Source organism: Bombina bombina, chromosome 2 (genome assembly GCF_027579735.1).
Source record: "Bombina bombina isolate aBomBom1 chromosome 2, aBomBom1.pri, whole genome shotgun sequence".
Classification (NCBI taxonomy): Eukaryota; Metazoa; Chordata; class Amphibia; order Anura; family Bombinatoridae; genus Bombina; species Bombina bombina.
The window spans coordinates 1,159,258,449-1,159,282,014 of NC_069500.1; the positions used below are offsets into that span (position 1 = coordinate 1,159,258,449).

A 23,566-nucleotide genomic window follows, 5' to 3' on the forward strand; every position below is an offset into this window, starting at 1 on the left:
CAATCTCTTTAGGTGAATCATCTAGTATACCTCTTGATAAAAAGTACTCGGTCCCCTAAAAGAAAAATAGCTATGTAAAATATTTAAAATTCTGAATACTTGTTGCTTACTGTAGATTCATAATATACTGCATGTTCCATTCTCTAACGGAAGAGCATAAAAAAACTTTTATTTCATGTGTGCACTTTAGAGGTACCTATAGTTAAACAACTTGCATTCATTGTGTACTGCATATTTCTTTCATGTAATTACCCGATATGTAATCCGCTTAATCAAAAAGGTTTAAGAGCATATATTCTTAACCCAGCTATTTTGAAGGTTGAAAGTGAAGGAGTTAAGACATATGATAATCTGGAAGTGGCGAAAAGTCTATTTTTTGACAAATTTAGAAATGAATACTCCGCTAGGGCTAAAAAAAAAAAAGATGAGGAAAATATGGCTTTCAAGAGTAGAAGTAATACAGGAAACTTTATCAAGTCTATTGTTTATTTTTAATGTTAAAAGCACTACAAAAAGAGTGATATATTTGAAGGTTTTTTTCTATATATGCTGAACTATGCCAATTTTACCTATGTTTAAATGATTATAAGATGTATGAGATTAAAGTTAAAAACTTAGAGCAACTGATTTGTTATAGGGGTGGATCCCTCCCCCCCCCTTTTATTCTCTCTCACTTTTTCCCTCCCTCCCCATCTCCCTCCTCTGGTCTCTCCCCGTGTTGGTTTCCCCCTCATAGTGTTTTTTCATTAGAGTATATATACCTAAATTATGAGCAATAAACCTCTCACTATTACTTCATGGAATGTAGTTGGTATTTCCTTACCCATTAAAAGAAAGGCAATTTTAAAGAACTTTTAAAAATATGAAAAACATAATTTATGTAAAAATTTACCTGATAAATTCATTTCTTTCATATTGGCAAGAGACCATGAGCTATTGACGTATGGGATATACATTCCTACCAGGAGGGGCAAAGTTTCCCAAACCTCAAAATGCATATAAATACACCCCTCACCACACCCACAAATCAGTTTTACAAACTTTGCCTCTCATGGAGGTGGTGAAGTAAGTTTGTGCTAGATTCTACGTTGATATGCGCTTCGCAGCAGGCTGGAGCCCGGTTTTCCTCTCAGCGTGCAGTGAATGTCAGAGGGATGTGAGGAGAGTATTGCCTATTTGAATTCAATGGTCCCTTCTACGGGATCTATTTCATAGGTTCTCTGTTATCGGTTGTAGAGATTCATCTCTTACCTCCCTTTTCAGATCGACGATATACTCTTATGTACCATTACCTCTACTGATTCTCGTTTCAGTACTGGTTTGGCTTTCTACTACATGTAGATGAGTGTCCTGGGGTAAGTAAATCTTATTTTTGAGACACTCTAAGCTATGGTTGGGCACTTTTATGTAAAGTTCTAAATATTTGTTTTTAAACATTTATTTGCCTTGATTCAGGATGATCAATATTCCTTATTTCAGACAGACAGTTTCATTATTTGGGATAATGCATATGAATTATCAATTTTTTTCTTACCTTTAAATTGACTTGTTTCTCTGTGGGCTGTTAGGCTCGCGGGGGCTGAAAATGCTTCATTTTATTGCGTCATTCTTGGCGCGGACTTTTTTGGCGCAAAAAATTTCTATGTCATTTCCGGGGTCATTCTTGTCACCGGAAGTTGTTTGTGATTGCGTCATTTTTTTGACGTTTTGAGCCAAAAGTGTCGGCGTCACCGGATGTGGCGTCATTTTCGGCGCCAAAAGCATTTAGGCGCCAAATAATGTGGGCATCTTTTTTGGCGCTAAAAAATGTGGGCGTCTTTTTTGGCGCTAAAAAATGTGGGCGTCATTTTTGTCTCCACCTTTTTTTCTCATTATTTAAGTCTCATTTTTCTTTTGCTTCTGGTTACTAGAGACTTGTTCATTGGCATTTTTTCCCATTCCTGAAACTGTCATTTAAGGAATTTGCTTTATATGTTGTTTTTTCTCTTACATATTGCAAGATATCTCAGATTGACCCTGGATCAGAAGCTACTTCTGGAAAAACGCTGCCTGATGCTGGTTCTACCAAAGTTAAATGTATTTGCTGTAAACTTGTGGTAACTGTTCCTCCGGCTGTAGTTTGTGATGAATGTCATGATAAGCTTGCTAATGCAGATAGTATTTCCATTAGTAATATTCCATTACCTGTTGCTGTTCCATCAACATCTAATACTCAGGATGTTCCTGTTAATATAAGAGATTTTGTTTCTAAATCTATTAGGAAGGCTATGTCTGTTATTCCTCCTTCCAGTAAGCTTAAAAGGTCTTTTAAAACTTCTCATTTCTCAAATGAATTTTTAAATGATCATCATCATTCTGATTTGTCTGTTTCTGATGAGGATTTTTCTGGTTCAGAGGATTCTGTCTCAGATATTGACACTGATAAATCTTCATATTTATTTAAAATGGAATTTATTCGTTCTTTACTTAAAGAAGTTTTAATCGCTTTAGAAATTGAGGATTCTAGTCCTCTTGATACTAAATCTAATAAGCGTTTAAATTCGGTTTTTAAACCTCCTCTAGTTATTCCGGAAGTTTTTCCTGTCCCTGATGCTATTTCTGAAGTAATTTCTAGGGAATGGAATAATCTGGGTAATTCTTTTACTCCTTCTAAAAGATTTAAGAAATTGTATCCTGTGCCATCTGACAGGTTAGAGTTTTGGGACAAAATCCCTAAAGTTCATGGGGCTATCTCTACTCTTGCTAAGCGTACTACTATTCCTACGGCAGATAGTACTTCCTTTAAAGATCCTTTAGACAGGAAGATTGATTCCTTTCTAAGGAAAGCTTATTTATGTTCAGGTAATCTTCTTAGGCCTGCTTTTTCTTTGTTGCTGCAGCTTCCACTTTTTGGTTGGAGGCTTTGGCGCAACAAGTGTCAGATCATAATTCTCATAGCATTGTTAAACTTCTTCAACATGCTAATAACTTTATTTGTGATGCCATCTTTGATATCATCAGAGTTGATGTCAGGTATATGTCTTTAGCTATTTTAGCTAGAAGAGCTTTATGGCTTTAAACTTGGAATGCTGATATGTCTTCTAAGTCAACTTTGCTTTCCCTTTCTTTTCAAGGTAATAAATTGTTTGGTTCTCAGCTGGATTCTATTATTTCAACTGTTACTGGGGGGAAAGGAACTTTTTTACCTCAGGATAAAAAATCTAAAAGGTAAATTTAGGGCTGCTAATCGTTTTCGTTCCTTTCGTCAGAATAAGGAACAGAAGCCTGATCCTTCCCCTAAAGGAACGGTTTCTGTTTGGAAACCGTCTCCAGTCTGGAATAAATCCAAGCCTTTTAGAAAGCCAAAGCCAGCTCCCAAGTCCACATGAAGGTGCGGCCCTCATTCCAGCGCAGCTGGTATGGGGCAGATTACGATTTTTCAAAGAAATTTGGATCAAATCGATTCACAGTCTTTGGATTCAGAATATTGTTTCACAAGGGTACAGAATAGGTTTCAAGATAAGGCCACCTGCAAGAAGATTTTTTCTTTCTCGCATTCCAATAAATCCAGTGAAGGCTCATGCATTTCTGAAATGTGTTTGTACCAAAGAAGGAGAATTCCTTCAGACCAGTTCTGGATTTAAAAATATTGAATCGTTATGTAAGGATACCAACATTCAAAATGGTAACTTATAAGGACTATTCTGCCTTTTGTTCAGCAAGGGCATTATATGTCCACAATAGATTTGCAGGATGCATATCTGCATATTCCGATTCATCCAGATCATTTTCAGTTTCTGAGATTCTCTTTTCTAGACAAGCATTACCAATTTGTGGCTCTGCCGTTCGGCCTAGCAACAGCTCCAAGGATTTTCTCAAAAGTTCTCGGTGCCCTATCTGTAATAAGGGAACAGGGTATTGTGGTATTTCCTTATTTGGACGATATCTTGGTACTTGCTCAGTCTTCACATTTAGCAGAATCTCATACGAATCGACTTGTGTCGTTTCTTCAAGAACATTGTTGGAGGATCAATTTACCAAAGAGTTCATTGATTCCTCAGACAAGGGTAACCTTTTTAGGTTTCCAAATAGATTCAGTGTCCATGACTTTGTCTCTGACGGACAAGAGACGTCTGAAATTGGTTTCAGCTTGTCGAAACCTTCAGTCTCAATCATTCCCTTCGGTAGCCTTATGCATGGAAATTCTAGGTCTTATGACTGCTGCATCGGACGCGATCCCCTTTGCTCGTTTTCACATGCGACCTCTTCAGCTCTGTATGCTGAACCAGTGGTGCAGGGATTATACAAAGATATCACAGTTAATATCTTTAAATCCGATTGTACGACACTCTCTGACGTGGTGGACAGATCACCATCGTTTAATTCAAGGGGCTTCTTTTGTTCTTCCAACCTGGACTGTGATCTCAACAGATGCGAGTCTGACAGGTTGGGGAGCGGTATGGGGGTCTCTGACAGCGCAAGGTGTTTGGGAATCTCAGGAGGCGAGATTACAATCAACATTTTGGAACTCTGTGCGATTTTCAGAGCTCTTCAGTCGTGGCCTCTTCTGAAGAGAGAATCGTTCATTTGTTTTCAGACGGACAATGTCACAACCTTGGCATATATCAATCATCAAGGGGGGACTCACAGTCCTCTGGCTACGAAAGAAGTATCTCGAATACTTGTATGGGCGGAATCCAGCTCCTGTCTAATTTCTGCGGTTCACATCCCAGGTATAGACAATTGGGAAGCGGATTATCTCAGTCGCCAGACGTTGCATCCGGGCGAATGGTCTCTTCACCCAGAGGTATTTCTTCAGATTGTTCAAATCTGGGGTCTTCCAGAAATAGATCTGATGGCTTCTCATCTAAACAAGAAACTTCCCAGGTATCTGTCCAGATCCAGGGATCCTAAGGCGGAGGCAGTGGATGCATTGTCGCTTCCTTGGAAGTATCATCCTGCCTATATCTTTCCGCCTCTAGTTCTTCTTCCAAGAGTGATTTCCAAGATTCTAAAGGAGCGTTCGTTTGTACTGCTGGTGTCTCAAGCATGGCCTCACAGGTTTTGGTATGCGGATCTTGTTCGGTTGGCCAGTTGCCAACCTTGGACTCTTCCGTTAAGACCAGACCTTCTATCTCAAGGCCCATTTTTCCATCAGGATCTCAAATCATTAAATTTGAAGGTATGGAGATTGAACGCTTGATTCTTAGTCATAGAGGTTTCTCTGACTCCGTAATTAATACTATGTTACAGGCTCGTAAATCTGTGTCTAGGAAGATATATTATTGAGCCTGGAAGACTTACATTTCTTGGTGTTCTTCTCATCAATTTTCCTGGCATTCTTTTAGAATTCCTAGAATGTTACCGTTTCTTCAGGATGGTCTGGATAAAGGTTTGTCTGCCAGTTCCTTGAAAGGACAAATTTCTGCTCTTTCTGTGCTGTTTCACAGAAAGATTGCTAATCTTCCTGATATTCATTGTTTTGTACAGGCTTTGGTTCATATCAAACCTGTCATTAAGTCAATTTCTCCTCCTTGGAGTTTGAATTTGGTTCTGGGAGCTCTACAAGCTCCTCCTTTTGAACCTATGCATTCTCTAGATATTAAATTACTTTCTTGGAAAGTTTTGTTTCTTTTGGCCATCTCTTCTGCTAGAAGAGTTTCTGAGTTATCTGCTCTCTCTTGTGAATCTCCTTTTCTGATTTTTCATCAGGATAAGGTAGTGTTGTGGACTTCATTTAAATTTTTACCTAAGGTTGTGAATTCTAACAACATTAGTAGAGAGATTGTGGTTCCTTCATTGTGTCCTAATCCTAAGAATTCTAAGGAAAGATCATTACATTCTTTGGATGTAGTAAGAGCTTTGAAATATTATGTTGAAGCTACTAAAGATTTCCGAAAGACTTCTAGTCTATTTGTTATCTTTTCTGGTTCTAGGAAAGGTCAGAAGGCCTCTGCCATTTCTTTGGCATCTTGGTTAAAGTCTTTGATTCATCATGCTTATGTTGAGTCGGTAGAACTCCGCCTCAAAGGTTACAGCTCATTTGACTAGGTCAGTTTCTACTTTCTGGGCATTTAGGAATGAAGCTTCGGTTGATCAGATTTGCAAAGCAGCAACTTGGTCTTCTTTGCATACTTTTACTAAATTCTACCATTTTGATGTATTTTCTTCTTCTGAAGCAGTTTTTGGTAGAAAAGTACTTCAGGCAGCTGTTTCAGTTTTATTCTTCTGCTTATAATTTCATTTTTTTTCATTATAAGATTTAAACTTGTTTGGGGTGTGGATTATTTTTTCAGCGGAAGTGGCTGTCTTTATTTTATCCCTCCCTCTATAGTGACTCTTGCGTGGAAGTTCCACATCTTGGGTATTTATTATCCCATACGTCACTAGCTCATGGACTCTTGCTAATTACATGAAAGAAAACATAATTTATGTAAGAACTTACCTGATAAATTCATTTCTTTCATATTAGCAAGAGTCCATGAGACCCACCCTTTTTTTGTGGTGATTATGATTTTTTTGTTTAAAGCACAACTATTCCAATTCCTTATTTTTTATGCTTTCGCACTTTTTTTCTTATCACCCCACTTCTTGGCTATTCGTTAAACTGATTTGTGGGTGTGGTGAGGGGTGTATTTATAGGCATTTTGAGGTTTGGGAAACTTTGCCCCTCCTGGTAGGAATGTATATCCCATACGTCACTAGCTCATGGACTCTTGCTAATATGAAAGAAATGAATTTATCAGGTAAGTTCTTACATAAATTATGTTTTTTCTTACAACACAATCCCTTGATAGTATGGCATGGAAAAACCCATGGAGTATTAAAGGGACATGAAACCCAAAACAAATTTTTTCATGATTCAGAATTTTTTTTAAAACCACTTTCTATTTTACATATATTATCAAATTGTATTTGTTCTCTTTGTATATATTTTGTTGAAAAGCATGTCTAGCACTATATGGCAGCAATTCTGCAAGAATACTAAATGGCAGCAGTATTTCCTACTCCAGTGCTCCAGAAACCTGCCTAGGTAGCTCTTCAACAAAGAATACCATAAGCAAATTTGATAATAGAAGTAAATTGTATTCTCTGTCTGAATCACAAAAGGCAATTTTTGGGTTTCATATCCCCTTAATCTCATATTGATTCAAACTATATCTGCTTAGTTAATCAAAACATAACAGGTATATTGTGATTAAATATATATATTGCTATGGATGTTTTACAAATAAGTCAGTAGTATTCTAACAAACAGAAACCTATTGACATTGCTGTTCACAGACAACCAGATAGGTAAATAAATATTAATCTTTGCAATTTACTTTTTTTTACATATATATTTGTGTTAGTATGAACATAAATTATTAATTATTTTAAGCTTTTTAAAATATTAGGACATTTTTATTTATTTATATAATAAGATGGTATTGAAAGTAACTTTTTTAAATACATATAAATACATTAATTATTTCTTGTAACTTACAAAAAAAATAAGGGAAGGGGAAATCAACCTTATTTAAAACTGCTACGGCTATTTTGCTTGTGTAGTTACCCCACTAACACATGGACTTGTAGCTACTAAAGCTGTTGTTAAAGGGACAGTTTACTCAAAAATGTTCTCCCCTTTAATTTGTTCCCAATGATCCACTTTACCTGCTGGAGTGTATTCAATTGTTTACAATTAGCTCCTTTACCCTTATATTGGCATTTGAAATAGATGATTTAGCATGTGGTATCCCCACCTATTCTGAAAGTTTGTGGCCGCAGGTCCAAACTATAGATAAGCTGTGTAAACACAGCCAGCAGAAGAAATTTACAATCCCAGTAGGATATAGCAGAGATAAGGTAATAAAATGTTGATTTTCCATTGTTCTCTCCAAGTACTGGTGATTGATTTAAGAACCAATATAAGATAAAGAAGCAGGTATATGTGCACAATGTGATACAGTAATGAGATCTGATTATACCTACAAGCAGGGCCGGATTTCCCATTAGGCACAGTAGGCATGTGCCTACAGGCGCCTTGCAGTGAGGGGCGCCTGCCTGTCAATAATAAAAAAAAAAAAAAAAAAAAAAAAAAAAAAAAAATTTTTTTTTTTTTTTTTTTTTTTTATGAGGGCATTTATTTTAGTAAGAATTGTGCTGCCAGGTGCCTACAAAGTCGAGTGTTTCATTGGGAATATGTTACAGCAGTTGAGGGAGCCATGAAGGAGAGAGGGGCAAAGATTAAAACTAAACCCCTCCCATTGAATTTCTAAATTCTAATTTTAAACACATTTGTTGACCCCTGGATTACATATAATCTACAACATTCCATGTTTTCCTTTGAGAGCAACATCATATGATATTTATATTTCAGAACAAAATAAATGTAACATCTGTGTGTGTTTGTACCAAAAATATCAGAGTTTACAAGATTTTTTTCCCTACATTTTATATTTTCTTCCACTGGCTGCACAGGTTGTTGATGGTGATGAGCTTGCATGCTGCTAGTTTTAATATTGCTATTGTTTACACAAAACTGTGTTTGACTCCAACAAAATGTTAAGCACATAGTCAAAGTCATCTCCAGAAAAGCAATACACTAATGGCTTGTCAATAAACATGTCCTATGAGCCCATCTGGGTCTGCACAGATGTGTATTGCTGTCTCAGAACTGACATTGACTATGTGTTTAACTCTTTTGCAAGAGGCTAACACACTTCTCTGCAAGCACTAGTGCAATAATAAAATGCCCAGCAAACTGTCACATTTGATGTCCCTTTAAATAGGGTTTTCTTTAGAATATTTTGCATTAAAAGTTTAACATGATTTGTTTTTGTTATACATAATAGAAATTGTATGGCCATTTGAGTCAAGTGAATATTGATTTTTGGTGTAGCTTCCATTACAACAAATATTGCAATTGGTGTGTGTATTTGTGTATCTCCATAAAAGGGAAAATGTAATTTTACATCTAATATTTATTTTTAGTTGTCCTAAATAATAATAAAAAAAAGTCCTCATTTTTTCCACTTTTTTCTAGGGGGGGTGGGGGGGTGGGGGGGGCGCTTCAGGTTTTTGTGCCTACAGGCACCTGAGATGTAAATCCGGCCCTGCCTACAAGCTCATCCCATTTTATTAGGTTGTGGCTTCAAAACACAAAATCAGAGCTTTAATATACACAAATAAACCTTAAAAAGCTAATATGCATACATTCTTTACTCTGCAGTTGGAAAAAAAAGCAATTGTAAACACATTAAGGGAAAAACTATTTTACAGTATACTGTCCCTTTAAGGTTACGCAAGCAAAATATGTGACTGAAGCCTCTTGAAACTACACATCCCTACAACAATGTACTATGTAACAAGTGGTCGCTACCTATAACCACATGTACGTAGCAAGAAAAAGAGATTTTACCTACAAGTGTCCTGTAATACGTAAGTAAAAATTGACTGTTACATAACAAAACAAAAGAGCACAAAAGAGTACACTGTCCCTTTAAATTTTAGTTAGAGTCTATACACATAAAGCTATAATGACTAATGCTCAGATTTTAAAAAATAAATGTTTTATTTATTGTTTAATAAATATATTTCTTGAACACGTATCTTACCTCATGTGGATTGGCATTGAAAGTGAGGCTTCCTTCATCCAAACGCATGTAAAGATTACGGAAAGAGAATCCAGGTGGATGTCTTCTATTATATATAGAACAGTGTCCCCAGGTGGATTTACATAATCTAAACAAAAAAATACAAAAATATGGGTTTTAAAAATATGGCTTTAGTGATCATTTTTACAAACACAGAGTATTAATAAAATATTTTTATAGAAATAAGAACAATGTTTTCAAATGCTGAAAAAAGACAAACAATTTTGCAAGAACATTTGTTACTGCGCTCTCCCAATAAACTGAAAAGGAAAAGAAAAGGTATAAATCTAAATATGTATGGGTGCATTTAAATATGAAATAGATGCAGTTTTGCAATATAGTTCCATTAGCAAAAATGCTTATACTAAATGTTATTACTGTTTCAGCAGAAAACACACAACATTCTATGTGTAACTAGAGGGTCAGGAGTCAGAGAACTGGCGGTGGTGTAAATTGTGTCAGTGAAGACTTAAATGGTGTCATACAAGCCACTGCTGACTCTGAGAATGTGTGGTGTTTGAATACTGGTGCAGTGGCCACTCACAGCATATGTGTGTATGCTGCTTAAAAACAGATCCAGATATATTTATGAGCCAAGACATAGCACTCATTATCTTGGCTCACCTAACATATGAAATTCTACATAGGATGATTTTTGGTGCAATTAGTTTTTTTTTTTTATGTTTTCTTTAACATTTTCTATGCTAATTGGGGTTGGACAAGGGTATTGTCAAAATCAGAATTTCAGTTAGTATGAAATGTATCTAATAGTTTTATTCCTACTCTTTTTCTGCATAATTTGCAAGATGGTGCAAATTTAAGTTAATATGAAGTGATGCCAAATGCATAATCATGAAGCGTGTGTTTAAAATAACTCCCCATGCTGATGTTTACAATGTGCACTATAGAAGCTGTCTGCTTAAAAAAAAAAATAAAAAAAAAAATAGGATTTGTGTGGGCACCGAGCTGGATTTTATAAATTCAATGAGTGCAAACAGCTAAAAAGGCTTTAGTAGAGGGGTGTGAAATGGCTAGGTTTAGTAGAGAATGGTTTAAGCATGAATATAAATCCTTGTATGAGATTTTCTATACATAGGTACAATCACACACACACACATATATATATATATATATATACTGTATATTTTAAGATAGCACGTAAATAAATGTGTTCTGAAATCTGTAGAACCAATCATCAGGATCTAACAGCACAAAAGTCAATCCAGTAATCTCTATAATTGCTTACATTTGCCAGCATCAATTCCCTACACTTCTTTAAGATTAAGGAGATTAACATTGAGCCGTCAAGCTCTATATTTGTTGACAGTGCAGACTCAAAAAGCTTAAGGACAATTTGGTGAAATCTTTTATTTTGTACAATAAAGGATTACCTTGGTTACTATAGGCATGTGTGCCCTAAATATAGATCAAAGATGAAAACTGTCAAAAGATGAAATGTTTGGGTAGTTTTTACCACTTGTGCTAAGAAAATAAATCTATGGGAGATCAAATATGATAATCAACCATTTCTCTATATAGACGCCAACTGACATAATTAAAAAGATGTGTGTGTAACTCACACAAATCGCTTGGTAAACCTCCAGATACAATACATTTAATGGGCAGGATACACACTTTATAAAAAAAAACATTTTTTTTGTTTACTGTACAGCAGGGAAATAAGCACAGTCAGAAAAAATATTGTCAGATGCATAAACTGCACAAACAAACGGCTTAGCTTCCATCTGATCAGCCCTGCTAGTACAGAATTTATACTGACAAGGATTTCACAGCACAACAGAAAGCAATTTCTCTCTCTGCATTAAAAGGTTCAGTAAAGTACAAATGAAACATTTATGATTCAGATAGAACAGGTCATTTGAAACAACTTTCCAGCTTACTTCCAGCTATGTATAACACCGCTATAAACATTGTTGCAAACTTGGTTACCAGATGGCTAAAGGCATGTGCATGCTCTTGAGCTCAATTAGGATTACTCTTTAACAAAGGATATTAAGATAACTAAGCAAATAAAAGTACATTTCAAATGTTGTTTAAAATTATGTGCTCTAATCCATTTAAAGCGACACTCTAGTCAAAATTAGATTAGATAGGGCATGCAATTTTAAACAACTTTCCAATTTACTTTTATCATCTAAATTGCTTTTTATCTGGGTATTCTTTGTTGAAAGCTAAACCTAGGTAGGCTCATATGCTAACTTCTAAGCCCTTGAAGGTTGTCTCTTATCTCAGTGCATTTGGACAGTTTTTCAAAGCTAAACAGCACTAGTTCATGTATGCCATATAGATAATATTGTGCTCACTCCCGTGGAGTTATTTATGAGTCAGTACTGATTGGCTAAAATGCAAGTCTGTCAAAAGCGAGGCTTACATATAAGGAAATCACAGAGGTAATATAAAGGTGTTGGTTATGCAAAACTGGGGAATGGGGAATTAAGGGATTACCTATCTTTTTAAACAAACATTTTCAAGTTTACTGTCCCCTAACCTAAAGTTTCATTTTTACTTCACTGTCCCTTTTAATAACTTGTAAGTATGTTTATATACATATATATTTACAGATACAAACACATATAAAACTTCTCAAATACTTCATTAACGTTTTGTAAAAATTCAGGCTTAGCTAACACTTAAAAAAATGTATTTCTATATTTGATGATTCAAATCTACATGCAAATAAACTATATGAAAATATACTGAAACCTTTCTGGTCACTGAGTCAGTAAAGGTACATTATAACCAAAACTGAAATGCACATCAATGCATTTCACTTTTAAATAGAAGCATTTTTTTTCTTATCTGCTTTCATTAGATCTAGTAAAAACAGAATTTATGTTTACCTGATAAATTTCTTTCTCCAACGGTGTGTCCGGTCCACGGCGTCATCCTTACTTGTGGGATATTCTCTTCCCCAACAGGAAATGGCAAAGAGCCCAGCAAAGCTGGTCACATGATCCCTCCTAGGCTCCGCCTACCCCAGTCATTCGACCGACGTTAAGGAGGAATATTTGCATAGGAGAAACCATATGGTACCGTGGTGACTGTAGTTAAAGAAAATAAAATATCAGACCTGATTAAAAAAACCAGGGCGGGCCGTGGACCGGACACACCGTTGGAGAAAGAAATTTATCAGGTAAACATAAATTCTGTTTTCTCCAACATAGGTGTGTCCGGTCCACGGCGTCATCCTTACTTGTGGGAACCAATACCAAAGCTTTAGGACACGGATGAAGGGAGGGAGCAAATCAGGTCACCTAAATGGAAGGCACCACGGCTTGCAAAACCTTTCTCCCAAAAATAGCCTCAGAAGAAGCAAAAGTATCAAACTTGTAAAATTTGGTAAAAGTGTGCAGTGAAGACCAAGTCGCTGCCCTACATATCTGATCAACAGAAGCCTCGTTCTTGAAGGCCCATGTGGAAGCCACAGCCCTAGTGGAATGAGCTGTGATTCTTTCGGGAGGCTGCCGTCCGGCAGTCTCGTAAGCCAATCTGATGATGCTTTTAATCCAAAAAGAGAGAGAGGCAGAAGTTGCTTTTTGACCTCTCCTTTTACCTGAATAAACAACAAACAAGGAAGATGTTTGTCTAAAATCCTTTGTAGCATCTAAATAGAATTTTAGAGCGCGAACAACATCCAAATTGTGCAACAAACGTTCCTTCTTTGAAACTGGTTTTGGACACAGAGAAGGTACGATAATCTCCTGGTTAATGTTTTTGTTAGAAACAACTTTTGGAAGAAAACCAGGTTTAGTACGTAAAACCACCTTATCTGCATGGAACACCAGATAAGGAGGAGAACACTGCAGAGCAGATAATTCTGAGACTCTTCTAGCAGAAGAAATCGCAACTAAAAACAAAACTTTCCAAGATAATAACTTAATATCAACGGAATGTAAGGGTTCAAATGGAACCCCCTGAAGAACTGAAAGAACTAAATTGAGACTCCAAGGAGGAGTCAAAGGTTTGTAAACAGGCTTGATTCTAACCAGAGCCTGAACAAAGGCTTGAACATCTGGCACAGCTGCCAGCTTTTTGTGAAGTAATACCGACAAGGCAGAAATCTGTCCCTTCAGGGAACTTGCAGATAATCCTTTTTCCAATCCTTCTTGAAGGAAGGATAGAATCCTAGGAATCTTAACCTTGTCCCAAGGGAATCCTTTAGATTCACACCAACAGATATATTTTTTCCAAATTTTGTGGTAAATCTTTCTAGTCACAGGCTTTCTGGCCTGAACAAGAGTATCGATAACAGAATCTGAGAATCCTCGCTTCGATAAAATCAAGCGTTCAATCTCCAAGCAGTCAGCTGGAGTGAAACCAGATTCGGATGTTCGAACGGACCCTGAACAAGAAGGTCTCGTCTCAAAGGTAGCTTCCAAGGTGGAGCCGATGACATATTCACCAGATCTGCATACCAAGTCCTGCGTGGCCACGCAGGAGCTATCAAGATCACCGACGCCCTCTCCTGCTTGATCCTGGCTATCAGCCTGGGGATGAGAGGAAATGGCGGGAACACATAAGCTAGTTTGAAGGTCCAAGGTGCTACTAGTGCATCCACTAGAGCCGCCTTGGGATCCCTGGATCTGGCCCCGTAGCAAGGAACTTTGAAGTTCTGACGAGAGGCCATCAGATCCATGTCTGGAATGCCCCACAGGTGAGTGACTTGGGCAAAGATTTCCGGATGGAGTTCCCACTCCCCCGGATGCAATGTCTGCCGACTCAGAAAATCCGCTTCCCAATTTTCCACTCCTGGGATGTGGATAGCAGACAGGTGGCCGGAGTGAGACTCCGCCCAAAGAATAATTTTGGTTACTTCTTCCATCGCTAGGGAACTCCTTGTTCCCCCCTGATGGTTGATGTACGCAACAGTCGTCATGTTGTCTGATTGAAACCGTATGAACCTGGTCCTCGCAAGCTGGGGCCAGGCCTGGAGAGCATTGAATATCGCTCTCAGTTCCAGAATATTTATCGGTAGAAGAGATTCTTCCCGAGACCAAAGACCCTGAGCTTTCAGGGATCCCCAGACCGCGCCCCAGCCTATCAGACTGGCGTCGGTCGTGACAATGACCCACTCTGGTCTGTGGAACATCATCCCTTGAGACAGATTGTCCAGGGACAGCCACCAACGGAGTGAGTCTCTGGTCCTCTGATTTACTTGTATCTTCGGAGACAAGTCTGTATAGTCCCCATTCCACTGACTGAGCATGCACAGTTGTAATGGTCTTAGATGAATGCGCGCAAAAGGAACTATGTCCATCGCCGCCACCATCAACCCGATCACTTCCATGCACTGAGCTATGGAAGGAAGAGGAACGGAATGAAGTATCCGACAAGAGTCCAGAAGCTTTGTTTTTCTGGCCTCTGTTAGAAAGATCCTCATTTCTAAGGAGTCTATAATTGTTCCCAAGAAGGGAACCCTTGTTGACGGGGATAGAGAACTCTTTTCCACGTTCACTTTCCAGCCGTGAGATCTGAGAAAGGCCAGGACAATGTCCGTGTGAGCCTTTGCTTGAGGAAGGGACGACGCTTGAATCAGAATGTCGTCCAGGTAAGGTACTACTGCAATGCCCCTTGGTCTTAGCACCGCTAGAAGGGACCCTAGTACCTTTGTGAAAATCCTTGGAGCAGTGGCTAATCCGAAAGGAAGCGCCACGAACTGGTAATGTTTGTCCAGGAATGCAAACCTTAGGAACCGATGATGTTCCTTGTGGATAGGAATATGTAGATACGCATCCTTTAAATCCACCGTGGTCATGAATTGACCTTCCTGGATGGAAGGAAGGATAGTTCGAATGGTTTCCATCTTGAACGATGGGACCTTGAGAAATTTGTTTAAGATCTTGAGATCTAGGATTGGTCTGAACGTTCCCTCTTTTTTGGGAACTATGAACAGATTGGAGTAGAACCCCATCCCCTGTTCTCTTAATGGAACAGGATGAATCACTCCCATTTTTAACAGGTCTTCTACACAATGTAAGAACGCCTGTCTTTTTATGTGGTCTGAAGACAACTGCGACCTGTGGAACCTCCCCCTTGGGGGAAGTCCCTTGAATTCCAGAAGATAACCCTGGGAGACTATTTCTAGCGCCCAAGGATCCAGAACATCTCTTGCCCAAGCCTGAGCGAAGAGAGAGAGTCTGCCCCCCACCAGATCCGGTCCCGGATCGGGGGCCAATATTTCATGCTGTCTTGGTAGCAGTGGCAGGTTTCTTGGCCTGCTTTCCCTTGTTCCAGCCTTGCATTGGTCTCCAAGCTGGCTTGGCCTGAGAAGTATTACCCTCTTGCTTAGAGGACGTAGCACCTTGGGCTGGTCCGTTTTTACGAAAGGGACGAAAATTAGGTCTATTTTTTGCCTTGAAAGGCCGATCCTGAGGAAGGGCGTGGCCCTTACCCCCAGTGATATCAGAGATAATCTCTTTCAAGTCAGGACCAAACAACGTTTTCCCCTTGAAAGGAATGTTTAGTAGCTTGTTCTTGGAAGACGCATCAGCCGACCAAGATTTCAACCAAAGCGCTCTGCGCGCCACAATAGCAAACCCAGAGTTCTTAGCCGCTAACTTAGCCAATTGCAAAGAGGCGTCTAGAGTGAAAGAATTAGCCAATTTGAGAGCATTGATTCTGTCCATAATCTCCTCATAAGGAGGAGAGTCACTATCGAGCACCTTAAGCAGTTCATCAAACCAGAAATATGCGGCAGTAGTGACAGGGACAATGCATGAAATGGGTTGTAGAAGGTAACCCTGCTGAACAAACATCTTTTTAAGCAAACCTTCTAATTTTTTATCCATAGGATCTTTGAAAGCACAACTATCCTCTATGGGAATAGTGGTGCGTTTGTTTAAAGTAGAAACCGCTCCCTCGACCTTGGGGACTGACTGCCATAAGTCCTTTCTGGGGTCGACCATAGGAAACAATTTTTTAAATATGGGGGGAGGGACGAAAGGAATACCGGGCCTTTCCCATTCTTTATTAACAATGTCCGCCACCCGCTTGGGTATAGGAAAAGCTTCTGGGAGCCCCGGCACCTCTAGGAACTTGTCCATTTTACATAGTTTCTCTGGGATGACTAAATTTTCACAATCATCCAGAGTGGATAATACCTCCTTAAGCAAAATGCGGAGATGTTCCAATTTAAATTTAAATGTAATCACATCAGATTCAGCCTGCTGAGAAATGTTCCCTAAATCAGTAATTTCTCCCTCAGACAAAACCTCCCTGGCCCCCTCAGATTGGGTTAGGGGCCCTTCAGAGATATTAATATCAGCGTCGTCATGCTCTTCAGTAACTAAAACAGAGCAGCCACGCTTACGCTGACAAGGGTTCATTTTGGCTAAAATGTTTTTGACAGAATTATCCATTACAGCCGTTAATTGTTGCATAGTAAGGAGTATCGGCGCGCTAGATGTACTAGGGGCCTCCTGAGTGGGCAAGACTCGTGTAGACGAAGGAGGGAATGATGCAGTACCATGCTTACTCCCCTCACTTGAGGAATCATCTTGGGCATCATTGTCATTATCACATAAATCACATTTATTTAAATGAATAGGAATTCTGGCTTCCCCACATTCAGAACACAGTCTATCTGGTAGTTCAGACATGTTAAACAGGCATAAACTTGATCAGAAAGTACAAAAAACGTTTTAAAATAAAACCGTTACTGTCACTTTAAATTTTAAACTGAACACACTTTATTACTGCAATTGCGAAAAAACATGAAGGAATTGTTCAAAATTCACCAAATTTTCACCACAGCGTCTTAAAGCTTTGAAAATATTGCACACCAATTTTGGAAGCTTTAACCCTTAAAATAACGGAACCGGAGCCGTTTTAAGCTTTAAACCCCTTTACAGTCCCTGGTATCTGCTTTGCTGAGACCCAACCAAACCCAAAGGGGAATACGATACCAAATGACGCCTTCAGAAGTCTTTTATAAGTATCAGAGCTCCTCTCACATGCGACTGCATGCCATGCCTCTCAAAAACAAGTGCGCAACACCGGCGCGAAAATGAGACTCTGCCTATGCTTTGGGAAAGCCCCTAAAGAATAAGGTGTCTAAAACAGTGCCTGCCGATATTATTATATCAAAATACCCAGATAAAATGATTCCTCAAGGCTAAATATGTGTTAATAATCAATCGATTTAGCCCAGAAAAAGTCTACAGTTTAAATAAGCCCTTGTGAAGCCCTTATTTACAATCGTAATAAACATGGCTTACCGGATCCCATAGGGAAAATGACAGCTTCCAGCATTACATCGTCTTGTTAGAATGTGTCATACCTCAAGCAGTAAGAGACTGCACACTGTTCCCCCAACTGAAGTTAATTGCTCTCAACAGTCCTGTGTGGAACAGCCATGGATTTTAGTTACGGTTGCTAAAATCATTTTCCTCATACAAACAGAATTCTTCATCTCTTTTCTGTTTCTGAGTAAATAGTACGTACTAGCACTATTTGAAAATAACAAACTCTTGATTGAATAATGAAAAACTACAGTTAAACACTAAAAAACTCTAAGCCATCTCCGTGGAGATGTTGCCTGTACAACGGCAAAGAGAATGACTGGGGTAGGCGGAGCCTAGGAGGGATCATGTGACCAGCTTTGCTGGGCTCTTTGCCATTTCCTGTTGGGGAAGAGAATATCCCACAAGTAAGGATGACGCCGTGGACCGGACACACCTATGTTGGAGAAAGATTCACTGTTTTCAGTGTAAGCTTTTAAAGTGCATGTGCACGTGATGCATATGTAAATATTATTCATGCACCAGCAAATGGTAAGTCTGCTCATAGAGCTTGCAGTGACTTTTATAATGTAAACATATTTACATATACGTCCAATGTAAGGAAAAAAAATAATAAATATAGTAATATTTTTTTTAATAAAAGCATTTTTGCTATTGCAAATATACTGCAAAAAAATAAAATAAATTATTTAAAAGTGAAATGCATTGATGTAAATTTTAGATTTGGCTGGAACGTCCCTTTATGTGGACTGTGTCTATTTCATGATGCAATAGGACAGGGCCATTCCTTAATTTGAGTAAGTACTTCCAGCTTGAAAGAAATGTGGAGCACTTATGTTCAGAGACTTTTCTAGAAATCTTATCAATAAAGCCGAACATAAGCTGCATTTAAGGCACATCTGAACTTAATCATTTATGTTTCACATCAGTCATTTCAGGTAATCTGTGCAGTGCACTTATATTAATAGCTTGGGCAAGAGTGAAAAGGACTTAAATGTTGGCCCTTCTCAATTTTTACAGACCTGACCTTTCATATGCATCTCTGAGATATTAACACCTCTTATTTAAGATCTATTCTAATTCTGGAAAACACTTCCACTGTTCATACCTCAGCCTTTCAATACTCATATCCAAATTCCAACATTTCACAGACCCCATAGATCTCATGCGACAAATCACTTGATCTGTTAAAAGGGGCATTAGCATAATTTATTTTTCTTTTTTGCATCTAAAAATCTAAAAGGGTATTTAAAAACTATTTTCTTTTTAAAATCTGATGTCCCATGTTTGTGTGTTTGCATGTATGTGTGTGTGTGTGTGTGTGTGTGTGTGTGTGTATATACACATATATATATATATACATATATATATATATATATATATATATATATATATATATATATATATATATATATATATATATATATATATATATATATATATAAAAAACATAATTTATGTAAGAACTTGCCTGATAAATTAATTTCTTTCATAGTGGCAAATGTTAATGAGCTAGTGACGTATGCGATATACATTCCTACCAGGAGGGGGCAAAGTTTCTCAAACCTCAAAATGCCTCTAAATACACCTCACACCTCACTCACACCTTAGTTTAATGAATAGCCAAGAAGTGAGGTGTATAAAAAGGAGTAAAAAGCATACAAATAGAGGAACTGGGAAAAAATAATGTGCTTTATACAAAAAAATCATAACCACAAAAAATAGGGTGAGTCTCATGGACTCTTGTCACTATGAAAGAAATTAATTTATCAGGTGAGTTCTTACATAAATTATGATTTATTTCATGTAAGTGGAAAGAGTCCATGAGCTAGTGACGTATGGGATATAATACACAAGATGTGGAAATCCACAGAGTCACTAGAGAGGGAGGGATAAAATAAAAAAATCCCAAAAAATAATTAAGTTTTCTTGAAAATGTCAAAAAATTTCAAAAAAAAAAGTAAAAAAAACTCAAATCAAAGGCATAAGAATCAAGCTGAGACAACTGCCCGAAGAACCTTTCTACCAAAGGCTGCTTCCGAAGAAGCAAATACAAAAAAATGGTAAAATTAGAAAAAATATGCAAAGACCACCAAGTTGCTGCTTTGCAAATTTGATCAACTGAAGCTTCATTCTTGAAAGCCCAGGAAGTGACAACTGATTTAATAGAATGAGCTCTAATTCTCTGAGGCGGAGACTGCCCCACTCCAGATAAGCTTTGTGAATCTAAAGTCTTAACCAAAAAAACCTGATAAATAACAGAGGCTTTCTGACTTTTCCTGGAGCCAGAAAAAAATAACAAATAGACTAAAAAATTTTCTGAAATCTTAAGTAGCCTCAACATAATATTTCAAAGATCTTACCACATCCAAAGAATGTAAAGACCCTTCAAAAGTATTCTTAGGATTAGGATACAGAAAAACAGAATTTATGTTTACCTGATAAATTACTTTCTCCAACGGTGTGTCCGGTCCACGGCGTCATCCTTACTTGTGGGATATTCTCTTCCCCAACAGGAAATGGCAAAGAGCCCAGCAAAGCTGGTCACATGATCCCTCCTAGGCTCCGCCTACCCCAGTCATTCGACCGACGTTAAGGAGGAATATTTGCATAGGAGAAACCATATGGTACCGTGGTGACTGTAGTTAAAGAAAATAAATTATCAGACCTGATTAAAAAAAAACCAGGGCGGGCCGTGGACCGGACACACCGTTGGAGAAAGTAATTTATCAGGTAAACATAAATTCTGTTTTCTCCAACATAGGTGTGTCCGGTCCACGGCGTCATCCTTACTTGTGGGAACCAATACCAAAGCTTTAGGACACGGATGAAGGGAGGGAGCAAATCAGGTCACCTAAATGGAAGGCACCACGGCTTGCAAAACCTTTCTCCCAAAAATAGCCTCAGAAGAAGCAAAAGTATCAAACTTGTAAAATTTGGTAAAAGTGTGCAGTGAAGACCAAGTCGCTGCCCTACATATCTGATCAACAGAAGCCTCGTTCTTGAAGGCCCATGTGGAAGCCACAGCCCTAGTGGAATGAGCTGTGATTCTTTCGGGAGGCTGCCGTCCGGCAGTCTCGTAAGCCAATCTGATGATGCTTTTAATCCAAAAAGAGAGAGAGGTAGAAGTTGCTTTTTGACCTCTCCTTTTACCGGAATAAACAACAAACAAGGAAGATGTTTGTCTAAAATCCTTTGTAGCATCCAAATAGAATTTTAGAGCGCGAACAACATCCAAATTGTGCAACAAACGTTCCTTCTTTGAAACTGGTTTCGGACACAGAGAAGGTACGATAATCTCCTGGTTAATGTTTTTGTTAGAAACAACTTTTGGAAGAAAACCAGGTTTAGTACGTAAAACCACCTTATCTGCATGGAACACCAGATAAGGAGGAGAACACTGCAGAGCAGATAATTCTGAAACTCTTCTGGCAGAAGAAATTGCAACTAAAAACAAAACTTTCCAAGATAATAACTTAATATCAACGGAATGCAAGGGTTCAAACGGAACCCCCTGAAGAACTGAAAGAACTAAATTGAGACTCCAAGGAGGAGTCAAAGTTTTGTAAACAGGCTTAATTCTAACCAGAGCCTGAACAAAGGCTTGAACATCTGGCACAGCAGCCAGTTTTTTGTGAAGTAACACCGACAAGGCAGAAATCTGTCCCTTCAGGGAACTTGCAGATAATCCCTTTTCCAATCCTTCTTGAAGGAAGGATAGAATCCTAGGAATCTTAACCTTGTCCCAAGGGAATCCTTTAGATTCACACCAACAGATATATTTTTTCCAAATTTTGTGGTAAATCTTTCTAGTTACAGGCTTTCTGGCCTGAACAAGAGTATCGATAACAGAATCTGAGAACCCTCGCTTCGATAAAATCAAGCGTTCAATCTCCAAGCAGTCAGCTGGAGTGAAACCAGATTCGGATGTTCGAACGGACCCTGAACAAGAAGGTCTCGTCTCAAAGGTAGCTTCCAAGGTGGAGCCGATGACATATTCACCAGATCTGCATACCAAGTCCTGCGTGGCCACGCAGGAGCTATCAAGATCACCGACGCCCTCTCCTGATTGATCCTGGCTACCAGCCTGGGGATGAGAGGAAACGGCGGGAACACATAAGCTAGTTTGAAGGTCCAAGGTGCTACTAGTGCATCCACTAGAGCCGCCTTGGGATCCCTGGATCTGGACCCGTAGCAAGGAACTTTGAAGTTCTGACGAGAGGCCATCAGATCCATGTCTGGAATGCCCCACAGCTGAGTGACTTGGGCAAAGATTTCCGGATGGAGTTCCCACTCCCCCGGATGCAATGTCTGACGACTCAGAAAATCCGCTTCCCAATTTTCCACTCCTGGGATGTGGATAGCAGACAGGTGGCAGGAGTGAGACTCCGCCCATAGAATGATTTTGGTCACTTCTTCCATCGCTAGGGAACTCCTTGTTCCCCCCTGATGGTTGATGTACGCAACAGTTGTCATGTTGTCTGATTGAAACCGTATGAACTTGGCCCTCGCTAGCTGAGGCCAAGCCTTGAGAGCATTGAATATCGCTCTCAGTTCCAGAATATTTATCGGTAGAAGAGATTCTTCCCGAGACCAAAGACCCTGAGCTTTCAGGGATCCCCAGACCGCGCCCCAGCCCATCAGACTGGCGTCGGTCGTGACAATGACCCACTCTGGTCTGCGGAATGTCATCCCTTGTGACAGGTTGTCCAGGGACAGCCACCAACGGAGTGAGTCTCTGGTCCTCTGATTTACTTGTATCTTCGGAGACAAGTCTGTATAGTCCCCATTCCACTGACTGAGCATGCACAGTTGTAATGGTCTTAGATGAATGCGCGCAAAAGGAACTATGTCCATTGCCGCTACCATCAACCCGATCACTTCCATGCACTGAGCTATGGAAGGAAGAGGAACGGAATGAAGTATCCGACAAGAGTCTAGAAGTTTTGTTTTTCTGGCCTCTGTCAGAAAAATCCTCATTTCTAAGGAGTCTATTATTGTTCCCAAGAAGGGAACCCTTGTTGACGGGGATAGAGAACTCTTTTCCACGTTCACTTTCCATCCGTGAGATCTGAGAAAGGCCAGGACAATGTCCGTGTGAGCCTTTGCTTGAGGAAGGGACGACGCTTGAATCAGAATGTCGTCCAAGTAAGGTACTACAGCAATGCCCCTTGGTCTTAGCACAGCTAGAAGGGACCCTAGTACCTTTGTGAAAATCCTTGGAGCAGTGGCTAATCCGAAAGGAAGCGCCACGAACTGGTAATGTTTGTCCAGGAATGCGAACCTTAGGAACCGATGATGTTCCTTGTGGATAGGAATATGTAGATACGCATCCTTTAAATCCACCGTGGTCATGAATTGACCTTCCTGGATGGAAGGAAGAATAGTTCGAATGGTTTCCATCTTGAACGATGGAACCTTGAGAAACTTGTTTAAGATCTTGAGATCTAAGATTGGTCTGAACGTTCCCTCTTTTTTGGGAACTATGAACAGATTGGAGTAGAACCCCATCCCTTGTTCTCTTAATGGAACAGGATGAATCACTCCCATTTTTAACAGGTCTTCTACACAATGTAAGAATGCCTGTCTTTTTATGTGGTCTGAAGACAACTGAGACCTGTGGAACCTCCCCCTTGGGGGAAGTCCCTTGAATTCCAGAAGATAACCTTGGGAGACTATTTCTAGCGC

General features: G+C 39.0%; 1 protein-coding gene across 3 annotated transcripts in view; it reads right to left on the minus strand.

The window, feature by feature from the left end:
* Positions 1-23,566, minus strand: part of FBXO8 (F-box protein 8) — a 318,169-nt gene that overhangs the window by 184,703 nt on the left and 109,900 nt on the right. For all 3 annotated transcript variants that reach the window (XM_053703835.1, XM_053703833.1, XM_053703834.1), the window contains exons 4-5: positions 9,579-9,705; positions 1-55 (exon numbers count right to left, since the gene is read on the minus strand). The exon at positions 1-55 is cut by the window's left edge and continues 64 nt beyond it. In XM_053703835.1, the coding sequence (XP_053559810.1) occupies positions 1-55; positions 9,579-9,705 (182 nt within the window). The remainder of the gene's footprint in view (positions 56-9,578; positions 9,706-23,566) is intronic.